The following is a 16,017-nucleotide window of genomic DNA, read 5'->3' as shown; positions in this document are numbered from 1 at the left end:
GGAGGGGGCCCGTGATGCCCCCCTGCATCGAGCGCACCCAGCACCAGTGCCGCCCTCCCAGTGACACCAGTGCCAAGCTGGCGCGATGCTGGGCGAGAAGCCGTGCCCTGCCAGCCTGCCTGTCCCCAGCTGCCACCAGAGGGCAGCGACGGGACGCCCTGCGGAGCCGGCACGGCCCGGGGACAGGGAGCTGCCACCCACAGCCCCCGCACCAGCCCTGCCCGCCCCCACCCCACTTCCCCGCTAAGGTCCTTAGCGTAACCCCCCCCCAACCAGACCAGCCTCTCCCCTCTAATTCCCCAGACACCGAGTAGGATGGCGCGCAGGGGGGCTGCCCTGTGGGGCAGGGGCTCGGCCAGCCCCCCCCGGGGGGATTTGGGGTACCCCAAGCAGGGCACGGAGAGCCCCCTGCCTGCCCCATCGAGCCCCAGCTGTGCCTGGCAGAGGGCTGGGATGGGGTGCAGCTTTTTGCCCCGGTGTTTGTGGGATGAGCCGCAACCTCCCAGGATGTGGGGCTGACCCACACCCGCACCGTCGTGCACCCAGAGCCCCACGGCTGGACCAGTCCCTGGCACGGGCAGACCCTGCCGGCGGTGCCACCTTACACCAGGCGGGATTCGGCTCTGCCCGTAGTCCCGGTGACAGGGTTAAACCCCGAGTGACACCTGGGAGGTGCTCGCTCCATTAATTCTGGCATGTGAGGAGAGCAGGACCGGGAAGAGATTAGCTATTAACCCGGCCAGCGCCTCCCGCCCGGCAGGCACCCATCCCTGGGGGCTTCCAGGGCCAGATCCCACCCCGGGACCCTTCGCCGGGGCTGGGGAGGCCGCAGGGCAGGGGGGCTCTGCCGGCACAGGCGGCGTTTGGCAGGAGCTCCGGCCTCACTTGTGGCAGGCCAGGATCGCCGCCGGCCCTCCCTCGCCAAGCGGCGCTTATTTACTTGGAGAGGGAGGTGGAAATGTGCTGACCGCGTCCGCCGGCAGCAGCGAGGGGCTCCGGGCTGGACAGAACCGGCTCGGGTAGAAAACAGCTCCCCAGCCCCGGCCTGAGTGGCGGTGGCAGCGCGGAGGGCGAGAGGGGCCCCCCAGGTACGGCCCCCCCAGCCCCAGGTACGGCTCTCGCCTGAGCCGTCGCAGCCGAGCAGGAGCCGGGGCTCGGTTGGCCGTGCCACTGTGCCACCATGCCAGCCACGCCAGCCATGCCATCCGCCCGGCCCTGGGGCTCCGTAGGAAAGGTAAGCCTGGAAAAAATGCGCCTGGCATGCCGATGTTTTTGGAGGGAGCCAGCGGGGAAGCCTGGCCCAGGTCCCGGTGCCGTGCTGAGCTCCGTCCCAGCCCCTCACTGCAGCTGCTGTGCCGGAGGGACTGGCTCTGCCCAGTCCCACCACGGAGGCCATCGTCCCCAGACCACCCAGGGAACTGGGACTGGGCTCTGCCCTCACCGAAAGGGCTGTGCCAGGCACCGACTGCCCTGGCACGCAGGAGGGGACCGAGGGCAGCCGGTCCCTCACAGCGCACAGTTGGCCCCTGCGAGGCAGCCAGCACATGGCGCCATCACCCCCAACCTACCTCGCAGCCGCCTCCCCAGCGGGGTGTTTTTGTAGGACCTACAAAAACCCCAGGGGCGCGCAGCAAGGGCTGGAAAGCCAGGAGGGTCCCCATGGGAAGGGGGAAGGAAATCACCCGCCTTGGGGAAGACACGAGGGCGAAAGCCATGCAGCTGCGGGGCAGCCTCGGCGGGACAGACACCCCACGGCAGCCCCATGGCGGGCGCAGGGGTCGTGGGGGGCTGGTGCTGAGTCAGCAGCCGGGAAACCCGCTGGCCCCGCGTGGAGGAAGGAAGCAGTCGGCAGGAAGCCTGGACCCGGGTCAGCGCCGGCACGGGGGCGGCAGGGCAACCGGCCCACGCTCCCAGCACCGGTTATCCAAGACTGAGCCTGTGCTGGAGAGAGCAGGAGGCTACTGCCAGGCCCTGCGAGTCAACCCCCACCCCCTGGGGAAACTGAGGCACAAGAGGCCACTGCGGAGCCCCTCCGTCCGCACCACCACGCTCCAGTGCCCGTGTGAGGGCACACGCGTGTGCACGTGCCACGGCAGGGAGGGATGATCCTCCCCCAAACGCCATCCTGCAGCCAGACGCTCTTTAGGGAGAAGAAGGGCAGGAGCGCAGCCGGCCCCAGCGCCGGAGGGACGGCGGCAGCGGGTGCAGCACCCATCCCAGACACGCTGTCACCTCCCTGCGGGTTCCGGCGGGTACTGTTCCTTGTGCCACGGGTGTTGCCGGCTCCGGCGCTGCCTCCCTTTCTCCACGGATTGTTTTCATCCCGGGCCGGGCTGGGGGAGGACCTGCCGGAGGCGCGTTGAACTTTCGTCTGCATCCTTCACCCTCTTGCTTCACTCTCCCAAAATAGCAATGACTGCCTGGAAACCTCCCCCGGGGCTGGCAGGGCCCCGGGTCCCTCAGGGCACCCCAAGTCTCCTGGGGCTTTTCCCCATCCCCGAGCCCCAGGGATGGGGTGACTGCGGGGTGCCCGTGCCCAGCCCCGGGGTGCACAGTCACCCCCGCCAACACAGGGGCCACCAAGTCCTCTCTACTGTCCCCAGGCCGGGGCTGCCCTGGCCCCCTGGACCTTCACAGAAAGGGCTTTTCTGGGGCCCTGCCGCCCTGCCAAGGGCTCCAGCTTTAGCCGTCAGCTGACATTCCTCCGGGAGGCCCCTCCGGGCCTGCGCCTCGGTGCTTCCCGGCAGGAGCCGGTGTATCCTTACACTCCGGGGCTGCCCATGGGGCCCCGCTCCGGGCTCCCACCCAGGAGCCCCCCCGCCGGCTGGGCACCGCCGTCCCAGCACCGAGAGGAGGTTGGTGCAAGGCCCTGTGTGGGCGATGCCACCCCAGCACAGCCTCCCTCTCCGTCCCCCGGGGTCCTCCCGAGCTCGGCAGGGCCGGCCTGACCCAGTTCCTCCGGGCTGAGACCCCACAGACTCATTCCACTGATGGCCAGCTGGGCTTTCGAGATCGGGTCCACCCCCTCCAAAGCCCGGGCTCTGCCCCCCCTCCCGCCCCCCCCCAACCCCCGGGGCAGGCACCCCCGCCCTCCGCGGGACCCCGGCCCTGCTCGGTGTGTGGCCCCCACCGCCGGGCGGCGGCGGGGCAGGTCCCGGCCGGCTCCGAGCGCTCCGCGGGCAGAGCCGCACCTCGGGGAGGGGCCGGGCCGGGCAGGCGCGTACGGTGCCGGGGACCGGGGCTGGCCCGGCGGCACGGCGCGGTGCGGGGCGGTGGAGCCAGCGGAGCGGCCGGGTACCGGGCGCCGGAGCCGGTGAGCGGGGCCGGGGAGGAAGAGGGGGGTCGAGCCTTGCGGGGCTGGGGGGGGGACGGGGAAACGTAACGGGGAAGGGGTCGGGGCCCGGGACCCGGACCCGTCCGCTCCCGCGGGCTCGCCTGGACGGAGAGTTGGGGGCGGCTCTGGCCAAGTTTGGGGTCCGGTACCGATCGGGAGCGCCGGGGAACAGGGGAACCGGGCCGTTACCGGCCGGACGTGCGGGGGGACCGGGACGGGGGTGGACGGGGGTGCGGCGGGAGCGGGCCGACGCCTCCGGGGAGAGGCGGGGGGACCGGCCGGGCCGGGCGCGGTGGAGCCGGTACCACCCGCGGGGGCTCGGTCGCAGCGCGGTGCCGGGGGTCCCTGTCCCCATCCCGGACCGTCAGCCCCGGGTGCGGGGTGGGGGAACAGGGTTCCCGGGCAGTGCTCCCGCTCCAGCCCGGGGTCACCTTGCCGGAGGTCTCCTGCCGGGTTTCCCCCCCGCAAGCAGTGGGGCTGCAGCTTCCTCCCTGCCTCCTCTTCCCCGTGCCCACTCCACGCTCCCCGGGGCCGCGGGAGCGGGGACAGGGACCCCCGTGCCCGTGCCGTGCCCGTGCCGTGCCGTGCCAGGCTGCGGCTGCCTGCGTGCCAGCGGCCAGCAGCGCCGGACACGGGACCTGCGCTGGGTCGGTGCCCGGAGCCAGAGGGGGGAAGTGGGACAGAAGAAGAGGAACATGCTGGCACGCAGGGACAGGCTGAGGGGACAGTCCTGTCCCCAGGTGTTATCTCTGCCATCTGACCCAGGCCCACGTGCGGCGTTCCCGGGAACACCAGCGGGTACGGTGCTGCCTGCCCCTGGCACCGGAGGAAGGGATCGGCACAGCCCTGGAGCTGGCCGCACTCAGAGAAACCCCATGTCAGGAGGGATCATGGCGGGCACAGAGAGGGCAGAGCCCCCCTGGCTGCCTCTGGCCTCCAGGCAAGGAGACGATGGGGGATGCATGCCAGGCTCACTGCGATCCAGTCACTCGCCGTGGCCTGTTGGGAGGGATGCCCAGCCGGGGGCTGCGGGCAGGGATGTGCTGAGCCCTGGAGACGGCACTGGCAGCGCCGGAGCTGAGCCGCAGCCCCGGTCCCCACTTCCTAACACCCTCTCTGTCCCGCAGGGTCCCTGGATGCCCCGCTCGGCGCCCGCACTGCGGTGCAGGATGGGTGCTGCGGCAGGATGGGTGCTGCTGGCCCTGCTCCCCGCAGCTGGCGGACAGACCACCCCCCCCTCGGGCTGCGGCAAGGACCTCTCCTCCCTTTACTACAACCTCTGCGACCTCTCGGCGGCCTGGGGCATCGTGCTGGAGGCTGTGGCCAGCCTCGGCGTGGTGACCAGCTTCGTGCTCACCATTGTCCTGGTGGCCAGTTTGCCCTTCGTGCAAGACTCCCAGAAGAAGAGCCTGGTGGCCACGCAGGTCTTTTTTCTTCTGGGCACCTTCGGGCTGTTCTGCCTGACATTTGACTTCATCGTGGGGCCGGATTTCTCCACCTGCGCCTCCCGCCGCTTCCTCTTTGGCGTCCTCTTTGGCATCTGCTTCTCCTGCCTGCTGGCGCATGCCGTGGCCCTCAACTTCTTGGCACGGAGGAACCAGGGCCCACGGTGCTGGGTGACACTAGCAGTGGCCCTGCTCCTCGCCTTGGTGGAGGTCATCATCAATGCCGAGTGGCTCATCATCACGGTGGCGCGGCAGGAGGGCAGCTCCCCGGACCCATGCCGGCTGGAGGACGCTGACTTCGTCATGGCACTCATCTACGTCATGTTCCTGCTGGTGGCTGCCTTTGGCACCGCCTGGCCAGCCCTCTGCGGCCGCTATGGCCGCTGGCGCAAGCACAGCGCCTTCATCCTGGCCACCACCAGCCTCTCCATGGCCATCTGGGTGGCATGGATGGCCATGTACCTCTACGGGAACCGGCGCGCGGGCGAGAAGCCTGGCTGGGACGACCCCACGCTGGCCATTGCGCTGGTCTCCAATGCCTGCGCCTTCCTCCTCTTCTACGTCATCCCCGAGGTGACGCACGTGACGCGGCGGAGCCCCGAGCAGGCCTTCGAGGATGACATCTACCCCACGCGCGGGGTGGGCTACGAGACCATCCTCAAGGAGCAGAAGTCGCAGAGCATGTTTGTGGAGAACAAAGCCTTCTCCATGGACGAGCCCTCCTTCGGTAGGCGCCGGGGCTCACCGGAGACCCTCTTTGCCTATGGCGGCGGGTACCGGCACTGGGGCTGGCAGCAGCGGGTGGCGGCGAGACGTCTGGCCGCGACCCGCCCGGCATCGACGCCTGCCGTGGTTGTGGCTGCCGAAAACCCGCCGGGCTGGGTCTACCAGTTTGGGCTGAGCTCGGCGGCAGCAGGGGTGCTCCCTCCCCAGCGCGGGGTGCCCGCGGCTCCCACCCCACCGCTCTGGGCAGCCGCTCTGCTCGCGAGACCCTACGATAATACGGGGCGGTGTCGGCCACCCCGATGGGGACCGGTGGCGAGCGCCAGCCCTGCCCCGGCAAAGGTGTCTGCAGCCCCCGGGGCAGGGTGGGGGCTCCCAAGTGGCCTCTGCACCACCCTGCCTCCGAGAGACCCTACAATAACAAACCCCGGCCGGGCAGGGGCTGTGCCGGGAGCACGGGGATGCAAACCCTTGGGACATCCCGCCCGTGTCCCCCGGGAAGGGCGCAGAGCAGCCGGCTGCTGAGTCAGCTCATTAAAGCTGCTAATGAGGAGTGACTCCCCGGTGGGGCGGGGGTGGCTCTGTGGCCTCCCCCCCATCCTTTATCGTCCCTTTGCAGGCAAGAAGCCGGTGTCCCCATACAGCGGCTACAACGGGCAGCTGCTGACCAGTGTCTACCAGCCCACCGAGATGGCTCTGATGCACAAGGGGCCGGTAAGTGTGGCCACAACGCGTGGCACCGCCGGGGCCGGGCTCTCCGCTCCCAGTTGCATCCTGCCTGATGGACGCGCTTTCAACCGGAGCGGCTGGGATGGGGACCAGGGTGTGGGGGGGCTCCCCTGGCCCCCCCATATCCCAAGGGCTGCTGTAACCTTGGGGACGGGGGAATCACCCCTTGCCTTCCTCCCCTGGGACCCCATGGGGCTGGGGTTGCTCCCGCTGCCTCTACACCCCCCCGTTTTTCTGCCCCTCAGACCGAAGGACCCTACGACGTGATCCTGCCCCGCGCCTCCACCGCCAGCCCGGTGGCCGGCAGCGCCAGCTCCACGCTGCGAGCCGAGGACGCCTTCGCGGCACAGGCCCGGCACGCCGGCGCCCAGCGGGACAGCAGGAGCTGCCAGGTGGGTTAATGTGCAACGCCGCGGGTGGGGGAACGGGCACCGAGGTCCAGCCCGCGGCCGGGGGCAAAGTCCGTCCTCGCTGCAGCATCTCCAGTGGGAGGGCAGGGGCAGGGACAGGGATGGCTCTGCCCCGGGGTGAGCCAGAACGGGGGCAAGCATGGCTGCACCTCCTCAGCGGTGCGGGCTGGTGCCACGGCTGCTGCCACACCACCCCAGTGCCATCCCGCTCTACCCGCAGGTGCAGTCCCCGTACGGCAGGAACCGGTGGTGAAGACCTCGCACACCGCGGCCCCGCCGTCCCGCTCCTGAGGTCTCGCCAAGCCTCGTCCCACCCCGCCGCGTACATCCCATCCCGTCAGGCAGCCGGAGCTGGTTCCTGCGCAGGGGATGCCCGGACACCATCCCAGAGCCAGCGCTCCTGCCTGTCCCTCCTCCTGGCTGTGGCACCCACAAGCTGCCAGCTCTGCCCGGACCCCCGCGTCCCTGCTGCCATCCCTGCCGCAAGGACCAGTTCCCACGGGGCCACCCCAGGTCATCCCCTCACTGCCTTTGTGATGCATGGACACCCCGTCCCTCCCATGCCAGGGACCATCTGCCGCCGGGGAGCCGGTGGGACTCCTGCCCGGGGCTCCCCCCGGTGCTGAGCCCCCGGTTTCACGCTGACCCTCGCCAGCACCGGGGACGTCACAGGCCCTGAGCTGAGCCAGCACCGTCCCACCACAGGGCACAAGGTGACACAAAGCTCTCCCCAGCCCTGGCTCCCACTGTGCCTCGGTTTCCCCATTGCCAGGGAAGGGGGGGCTGCTCAGGGTCCGGGGGATCAGTGCCTTGCTGGGGCTGGGGACCCAGCCCCCCACAGCTCCAGCCACCTTCTTGGTGCCTTTCCCCCTTGGGGCCCGGGATCCAGCCTGGGGAGCAGGGAGGGAGCTGGGCCCCTCACCCTCCTCGTGGCTTTCTCCGTCGTTCTTCCTCTTCCCCCCTTTTTTTCAGGTCAGCCCCAATAAAGGTGGTTTTTCCTACGCGGTGCTGTAGCAGCCGGCCCATGATGGGGAGGGGACACCCAGCCGTGCCACCGGCTGCTCCCCATCCCTGTCCCCACCGTGACCACAGTGCCAGCAGGCTCAGCCCCACATCGCCCTCCTGGGGGGCAGCGGGGAGCAATGGGGGAGCTCAGAGCAGGGCCCTTGGCATCCCCCAGTCCCTGCTCCCCGTCCCCCACCGTGGCAGCATGTGCCAGGGCCAGGCACGCAGATGGGGACACTGGGCTGGCAGCGCCGGCACGGCAGGCAACGCGGGACCAGCAGCATCAGCAGGGCAGGCGGTGCGGTGTCGGCAGGGCAGGCGGTGCAGGACCGGCAGCCGGCGGGCAGATGGGCTGCCCGGCGGGAAGTGGCACGGCGCGGAGGACATGCCAAGGTCGGGAGCGGTTTCTCCTGCTCAGATTGCCTTTCCCCTCCGCAGCAATTTCTCCTGCCAGGCAGGAAGCCTGCGGCCGACAGTGCCATGAATTATTCAGGGGCTGAAATGGCTCGGTGGGTGCAGGCAAATGACCTGGTCTCCTTGAGCCGGAGCCGGGCCGGTGGCAGTGGGGCTGCCCATGGCTGTAGGCACGAGTGCCGTGCACGCCCGTGGTGCCCGCACGAGGGATGCACGAGCGAGAGTTTGGCACGTGCGATGTCCCGGCCATGCTCTTGCCAGCCAACATGTGCCACACTCATGGCTGTGGGGACACGGATGGGGACAGCCACGAGAGCTGGCTGTTTGCAGCAGGATCCAGCCGTGCCCCCTCCCCGGGGCTGCGCTGCGTCACCCGTGTTTACCTGGCACCAGCTGGCAGCGGGGACGTCTCCAGGCAGCACCAGGCACTCGAGGTCCCCAGGGCCGCTGCCACCACAGCACACCCTCCTCCCGGCCGCTGGCACCGCACAGCACAGTGGGGCCTCAGTGTGTGTCCCCCCCAAGGGCACGTCCACCTGCAAGCTGTCCCTGGGCCAGGCTGGGCTCTGCAGGTGTGGGCAGCGTCTCCAGCCCGCTTGGGACACTGCGGTCCCCAGCCACGGTATGGCAGAGCCCTGCCTTCCCGGGGTGCAGGGAAGGAGGGGACAGCCCCAGGGACAGCCGAGTCACCTGAAAAACAAGGCGCAAAGACTCTGTCCCCATCCAGCTCTGTCAGGGGACACTAGAGCGGCCGGTGCCTCCCTTCCCCATGCCCAGCCCCTCCGGAAGGCCGGGATCCCACCGGCTGCCGTCAGCGCCGGCCGCAGAGCCGGGACCGGCCCCGCTCCAACAGGCAACGCTTTGTGCGCGCGCCGTGGCACGGGGCCGCCGAACAGCGCTGCCTTTGTGCCGCGCAGGTGAAGCTGCCACGCCGGCCCCACGGGCAGACACGGGCTGGGCTGCGCCGGGAGCAGCCCCCCGTTATCCCCCACCGAGGGCCGGGAGCTGGGGGGCTGTCAGCCCCGGTGGGGTGTGCCAGGTCTGGGTTGCAGGGGGCTGTGCAGGACGGCACAGGGTTGGCGTGGACGGGGCTGTCACTGGCAGCAGAGGGGGCACTGCGGTCACCGTGACCTGTGTGTCGGGGACAGGCGGGGACGTGGGCAGTGCCGGGCTGGGTGGTGATGCTGAGGGGGGAGCATGGCTGCAGGCTAAAGGTTCGCACAGCATCCAGGAGCGGTGACAATGGAGGAAAGTGACACCGTGCAGGTGAGTGCTGCAGGATTCTTCATGTCCCCAGGGCCCGGATCATTCTCCTCCCACTGGGAGCCGGAGGGGTCGTGGCCAGGCACTGGGGTCTCCCCCAAGGCTGAGCAATGAGGATCCTGCCCCCAACCAGAGCCCTGCCAAGGCCAGCCCACAGCAAGTGACGGTGACATCGTGCCCGCTGCAGGCTGGGACTGCCATCTGCCGGAACACCACCCAGCACACACCGGCACAGCAGTGTCCCTTCCCGGCAGGAAGGAAGCCAGGCAGGTCAGGGACACGCAGACACGCTCACGCCATCAGCAGTCAACGGCACTTTTACTACTGCCAGGTCCGTGGCACCACAGGGGTCCCAGCTCCGGCACCAAGCCCGTGGGGTGCCCCGAGCCAATGTGAGGGGCTGTGGGGACCCCCAGGGCTCAGCAATGGCAACAGAAGAGCAGTGTCAGAACTGTTCCCCTCAAGTCCTGCAGTCCCGCGCTGCCTGAGCACCCTTGTCGGGACCAGGGAGGCCCAGCTCCTCCAGGCTGGGCTTAGCGGGGGACCCTGCGTCTGGTCTTGGCGCCGCCCTGCACCACCTCCCGCTGCTGCTGTTTGCGCCTCTGGATGTCCCGGTAGGCCTGGATGACACGCACTCTCTCCTCCTCCACGATGCGCCGGCGAGCCAACGACATTGGCGCTGATGGGGACGCTGGGGACGCCTGGCTCTGGCCCAGGCGAGACGTCAGGAGGAGCCGCTTCCGTCCAGCCTGCGGGCAGAGACGAGACAGGTGAGGGAGGATGAAGGATGAAAAAGCCAGGACCAGGCTCCAAGGAACTGTCACCAGGAAGCTGAGGCCACCACTGCCCTTCCAGGCCTGATTTTCAGCCCAAGGGACGTGAGACAACCCAGGTCCAGCCCAGAGCTGTGGGCACGCGAGGGCACGAATGAGAAGGAGGAGGGATCACCCCCCTACAGCTCACCTGCTCCGCAACGCCCCGGCCCCTGGGCCGCGAGGTGATGGTCGGCGGCTGCGTAACCACTTCACCGAACGCCACCATGTCTACGAGAGAGAAGCAGGTGCTGGCGTCAAGCAGGAGCTCCCCGGGACACACTGCTCCAGCTCATCCCCCACTTCTCCACGTGCTGCAGGGGTAGGACGTCACTCCAGCCACCCCCTTGCGCCAGACCCACCTTGGAACAGGCTCTTCTCCAGCATGGCTTCTTTCTTCTCCTCCTTCTTCTTCCGCGCTTTTTCCAGCTTCTTATTCTGAAACCTGAAGAGCCGCGTTATGGCCAGAGCTCGTGACCAGACAGGGAGCAAGTGAGTGAGTTTCTACCCCCCGGGGCCCCCAAAAAACCTGGGGCCCCACAGCTCCCCCCCAGCTCTGCACCAGCATCCCCCAACTCCATCCCAGTAGCAGGACGGTGAGGCACGTCTGTGGCTCCGGTCCCAGAGATTCAGACCCCTGGTGATTCATCCCACAGCCCTCCACCTGCACCCCGAATCTCTGCCGGATGCCGGACCTGCACTGCAGCACTGGCAAAGCACCTGCCACGCACCCAGAACCGGGCTGGGGCACAGGCCTGGGCTGACCCGGTCCAGTCCCAACCGCCACAGCGATCTCTTGCTCTCACTCTTTCTTTCTCTTGGACTTCGCTGGTGCCATCGCCTCCTTCTCAGGCTCCCGCTGCAGCTGGTTCTTGGTGAGGAACAGGACGCGCTGCACCTCCTGCTCCATCCGACAGATGTAGGAGCGCTCCGACTCTTTCTTCCCCCTCCTGAACTTGGGCACAGGGATGTCTCCGGGGACCTTGGGGCCCTTTGACTTCGGCTGCTGCTTCTTCTCTAGGAGAGACGGGTGACATTACTGCAGCAGTGACAACCTGGGGGTTCCCTCCCACTGCCAGGGCAGGGATGGGACATCATCGGGGGAGCAGGATGCTCCACTGCAGGATCCGGCTGCCTCCAGCTGCACCGCAGCACCGTCGACTCCTCAGCCAGGCCCCGGGGAACCAGGCTCAGGCCAGCTCCGTGCCCCACCTGCCACCCGCCTCTTCCCAGGGTTGGGGCGCTTCATGGCCTCGCGGCTCCTGATGAGCTCCCGCAGGCGGAAGGGCATCTCCTGCTCGTCGGGATGCTTGGGTTTCATGTTGTCCATCTTCTTCTCCTTCCTGGGAGAGAATCAACACGGTCTGAGGCCTACCCTGAAGCACCGGGACCTGGCCATGGCAGGACACCAGGACTCAGGCATGGCACGACACGGTAGCAGTGTGACACAGCGACCCGGGCGCCAAGACCTGGGCGTGAAAGGACACGGGGACCCGGGCATGGGGGGACATCGGAGCACCTGGACCTGGTGAGGCACCAGCAGACCCCGGGCATGGCAGGACACCGGGACTTGCACGCAGGGGGACATCGGGACGCAGCCCCCTGAAGCGGGGCCCCCGCCAGAGCCCAGCCGGGCCCCGAGGCCCCAAACCGGGTACCAGCCAGGCCCGATCCCCACCGGATCCCCGAGGCACTGACCTGCCGCGGCGCACGGCGGCCGCTCCCCGCCCCGGTGCCGGTGCCTGTCCCGATCTCTGTGCCGGTCCCGGTCTCTGGCCCTGGCCCCGGCCCCGGTCCCGGCCCCGGCCCCGGCCCGGCCCCCGGCCCATGTCGCCGCCGCTCCCCATGCGGTCGCCCCGCCGCCACTTCCGCCTCCCCTCCGCCCCGCAGGGCTCTGGCCCCGCCCCCAGCTCCCTATTGGCTCCTCCACTCTCCCTATTGGCTCCTCCCCCGCTCCCTATTGGCTCCGGCCGGCCGCCGAACCCTCATTAGCGGCCCGCGCCGTGCTGCCATTGGCTGGAGGAGCTGGCACTCGGGCGGGGCCGGGGCCGGGGCACGGCGGCCGGATGTTGCTGCGGGGGGCGCGGGGCCTGGCGGGGGCGCGGCGGGGGGTGAGCGGGGAGGGGACATTGGGGAGGACCCCGGGGGCGATGGGGGGGAGCAAGGGGTGCTGGCGATGAGGTTTGAGGGAGTGGGAGGGGGTAAAGGGCGATAGGGATGGGGGGGAATGGGGATGGGAGGGCTGAGAGGGCTGGGGAGGGGCTGGGGGGCTGCGGGAGGGGGTTAAGGGGGTGTTGGCGATAGAAGGGTGCTGGGGATGGGGTGGGGGTGCTGGGGGGGTCAAAGAGGTGCTGGGGACGAGATGGGGGAGCTGGGGGGGATCGGGGGGTGCTGGAGATGGGGTGGGGGGCTGCAGGAAGGGGCTAGGGGGGTGTTGGGGATTAGGTGGGGGGCTGAGGGGGGGTTAGGGGGGTGTTGGGGATGGAGTGGGGGGCTGAGGCGGGGATAGAGGGGTGTTGGGGTGGGGTAGCATAGCTGGGGAGGACAAAGGGGTGCTGGAGATGAGATGGGGGGATCTAGGGAGGAGATGGGGGTGCTGGGGATGGGGGGAGCTGAGGGGGGTGTTGGGGATGGGGTGGGGGGCTGAGGGTGCTGCTGGGGCTGCGTGAGCTGCTGGCGGGTGATGGTGGTGGGATGGCGGGGTACACAGGGCGCTGGGGGGTGGATAGGGGTCCCTCTGGCCGGTGGGGGGGTGCGGTGAGCAAGGCTGCCCCCGCGATTCCCCCTGGGCTGGCATCAGCGTGGGGCCATCGTCCTCAGGAGCCCCCGGACAGTGCTGGCAGCCACGGGAGTGTGCTCAGGGAAGGAGCCACGCATCCCCACTCTACCAACACCTCCGGCCTTCGGGAGCTTTCGGACACCTCGGCAAAGGCTGGCGGCACCTCAGACACCCCAGGGAGCGACAGCGGGACGGGCAACTCCCAGAGAGAGGATGGGGTCCCTCCTGCCACCCCCCCGGTCCCCCCACCGCCCACGCACTGCTGCGGGACCGGCTGCCCCAACTGCGTCTGGGTCGGGTACGTGGAGGAGCTGCTGGAGCGGTACCAGGATGGCGGCGCACGGGCCTTGGCGGCTGTAGAGGAGCACGTGGAGGATGAGAACATTAAAATGATCCTCAAGATGGAGATCAGGCTGCGCATGAAGAAGGACTGACCCTCCCCCGGCCCACAAAAACCAGTGGGTGACACCCACCCGGAGCCTCTGCTCCAGGCTGGATGGTGGGATCCGGACTCAGCTTATTTAAACTATTTATTTGTGTGTTGAGCCCTGGGACAGTGGGCTGGGGATGGTCCGAGTCCCCCCCGCTGTATCAAGCATGGGATTCCACATGTTTTTCAATACAGGTGGTGCCCAGGTCGTGTCTCGCCTCTCGTCTATGGGGTAACCTGCCCTTGGGGACAGGCAGCGGCTCACGCGCCTCCTGAGCCCCCGGATTTCCCGGCAGCCGGATGCTCCACTCCCCCGGGATGGAAAATCCCCACCAAGGGCAGGCTGGCACGTCCCCTCCACACCCAGCCCTCCCCACGACGCTGCTGTTGCCTTGTCCTTGTGCTCCCCAGCTTGGATTTTAAGCTCCTTCAGCAGCTTGGCTGTGACCTGCTGATTGGGGAGGGCCAGGGTGCCGTGCCGGACCTCCCCAGCCCACCGGACCCCCCTCCCCACCGGCACCATAAGCCTCTTAGGGGCTGCTCCATGTGAAGGACTCACAGAGGAGGCTCCGTGGCTGCCGGCCCCTTCCCCAGGCAGGAGGTGCGGGCAGCGTGCAGCCCCAAGCACGTGGGGCCCAGCGGTGTCCCAGCAAGGGTACCGTCCCTGGCTCCGTCCCCGAGGTCACACCTGCTGGGCTGTTCTTCATGGTGCCTTTTCTTCCTCGGTTGCCTTTGCCTCCACCTTAAAACCCCGTAAATGTGGCCCAGCACATCCTGCCCGGCTGGGCTGGGGGACTCGGGGGCTCCTGGCCATCGGGACCCCTGCAGACACCCCCCGTCCTCCCTGGATGAGCTCCCCAAGGAGCCACGAAGCCCTTGAGTAGCAACTCGCAACTCGCTAACGAAACCCAAACTGGAAGCAGCAGCAATTAACACCAGAGCCCTGCTCATTACTGGAGAAGCAGCTGGTTCTGCCAGCTTCATAGAAAACGCTCCCGGATCCCTGTAATCCTATTTGCTGGAGTACAACTAATTGCAATTAGTGGCAGGGGCTGAAGTTCAATTAAAGTGTACCGAGATTATTCCTTTTTGTAATTGCTTTAGTGCTGGGATTAAGGGAAGCTTTGCAGTGATACTGTCCCAGGGACTGTGGTGCCGCCGGGCAGGGGCTGCCCAGCCCCTTTTCTGCCAGATTTTGGCCTGTGATGCCCAGGCAGGGCTCAGGCTGTCCCCTGGGTACCGGCACCTGCGGTGGCACCAGCAGGGACCAGGCTTGGAGGACAGGACCCCCAGCCCTTGTTTTTGGGGACATGCCGTGCCCGGCACTGGGCACAGGCTGAGAGCCCGGCGTGTCCCGGTGGTTTGAGGTGTGTGGGCTCTGCTGCCGGTGTTTGCCGGCACAGCCTGCCTGCATCGCTGCCCAGCCCCCTTGGGGTCAACCCAAAAGGGTGTTTGTGGAGACCTCGTCCCCGGTCCTGGGTGGGCTGGGGGGTCCCGTCCTTGCCCCTGGGATGGAGGGGCACTGGGGTGATCTCTCAGGGAACAGGGGTCCCCCACGAGAGCCCTCCCGTCAGTTTGGGGAGAGGAGGCAGGATCCCCCCCGCCGGTGATTTGCTGCCCGTCCTGACACCGTCACTCCCGGCAGCACTAATCCAGACACCCCCTCCCCATCCACCCCCCCCACACCCCCGTCCCACCGGGGCGGAGCCGGGGGAAGGACGTCAGATGACCCCTTTGAAAAGAAGGGACATAAATAATCCTATTACCCCAGAGCAGGATAAATCTGCCCTCCCCGAAAAGCCACTCAGAGCATCTATAGGACGTGCGCCGGCGGGAGCGGGACGGAGGGTCTCCTGCGGAGCGGCACTGGCCTCGGGGACCGCAGCGGCTACGTAAGTCCAGGGCTCTGCCTTGTGCGTGGGATGGGACACGGTCCCAGTGGCACTGGGGCTCCTCGTTGCTTTGCTCCAGGCAGGACCCTGCTGTTGCCTCCGGCTCCTGCAACCAGGAGCTGCATCTCTGGCGTCTCCCCGGGGCCAGGTCCCTTCTTCCCCGGGGTCTGTGCTCAGCCGCTGGGCTCTGCAGCGGGGCCAAAACCCCTCGCGCCGGCACCGGAGCCATCTCTTGTGCCACAAAACTCCTGTACCAAACCCACGGCGTGGCTGCCGTGCCTGGAGGAGGCACAACCGCAGCAGGATGGAGCCCATGCACTGCCCTGCGATGTCCAGCTTGGCTGCCACGCTCCATTCCCCCGTCACCCTCACCCCAGCATGGGTCCCAGGGGTCCACAGCCCGGTTCCCACCATCCCCCAAACCCATCCCGCTGCAAACAAGCCCCAAGGGACGCCCCACTCCCATGCCCACACCGATGCCGACCCATTGCGGCACCCACGGCTCGGCACAGACCCCAGGGAGAGACACAGTGGGGGCTCCCGGGTGTCACATCCACGCTGGGGTCGGTGACAAGGGCTGGAGGAACAGCCCCGAGGGGAGGCAGCGGCTCTGCTGCCCCCAGGACACCCTTCCCTGCCTTGGGGTAAGGGGATTAGCGGGCTCTGAGCTGGGCTAAGTCAAGGTTGTGGGGAGGGGGCTCTGCTCTGGGGCAGCCTGTAAAGCCGATCAGTGACAGCCAAGGGGCCCCTGGGCAGCACAGGGTGGGAGAGAAGCCAGTGA

The 16,017-nt window shown here is 68.4% G+C and overlaps 3 protein-coding genes across 4 annotated transcripts; 2 read left to right on the top strand and 1 right to left on the bottom strand.

Annotated features, from left to right (window-relative positions):
- The first annotated feature begins 813 nt into the window (after nucleotides 1–813).
- On the top strand, nucleotides 814–8,095 carry GPRC5C (G protein-coupled receptor class C group 5 member C). Of its 2 annotated transcripts, none has more exons than XM_054222066.1 (5): nucleotides 814–1,234; nucleotides 4,462–5,506; nucleotides 6,122–6,216; nucleotides 6,477–6,623; nucleotides 6,862–8,095. In XM_054222066.1, the coding sequence occupies exons 1-5, from the start codon at nucleotides 1,181–1,183 to the stop codon at nucleotides 6,892–6,894; spliced, it is 1,374 nt and encodes a 457-aa protein (XP_054078041.1). In that variant the 5' UTR covers nucleotides 814–1,180; the 3' UTR covers nucleotides 6,895–8,095. The 2 variants fall into 2 exon arrangements, with proteins under 2 accessions (XP_054078041.1, XP_054078042.1); XM_054222067.1 differs by lacking the exon at nucleotides 814–1,234 and adding an exon at nucleotides 3,092–3,313 and having other exon boundaries at nucleotides 6,862–8,092.
- Nucleotides 8,096–9,600: 1,505 nt separating this feature from the next.
- Nucleotides 9,601–11,982, bottom strand: CCDC137 (coiled-coil domain containing 137). Its single transcript, XM_054221983.1, has 6 exons — nucleotides 11,834–11,982; nucleotides 11,348–11,478; nucleotides 10,942–11,152; nucleotides 10,498–10,580; nucleotides 10,287–10,366; nucleotides 9,601–10,072 (listed from the first exon to the last, which is right to left on the bottom strand). The coding sequence occupies exons 1-6, from the start codon at nucleotides 11,980–11,982 to the stop codon at nucleotides 9,857–9,859; spliced, it is 870 nt and encodes a 289-aa protein (XP_054077958.1). The 3' UTR covers nucleotides 9,601–9,856.
- Nucleotides 11,983–12,201: 219 nt separating this feature from the next.
- OXLD1 (oxidoreductase like domain containing 1) lies at nucleotides 12,202–14,426 on the top strand. Its single transcript, XM_054221580.1, has 2 exons — nucleotides 12,202–12,246; nucleotides 12,956–14,426. Exons 1-2 carry the CDS (start codon nucleotides 12,202–12,204, stop codon nucleotides 13,346–13,348), a joined length of 438 nt encoding a protein of 145 aa, XP_054077555.1. The 3' UTR covers nucleotides 13,349–14,426.
- Nucleotides 14,427–16,017: the final 1,591 nt, after the last annotated feature.

Source organism: Rissa tridactyla, chromosome 15 (assembly GCF_028500815.1).
Source record: "Rissa tridactyla isolate bRisTri1 chromosome 15, bRisTri1.patW.cur.20221130, whole genome shotgun sequence".
NCBI classification, from domain to species: Eukaryota; Metazoa; Chordata; class Aves; order Charadriiformes; family Laridae; genus Rissa; species Rissa tridactyla.
The sequence above is the reverse complement of the archived record's forward strand: the minus strand, read 5'-3'. Positions and strand labels throughout refer to the sequence as shown.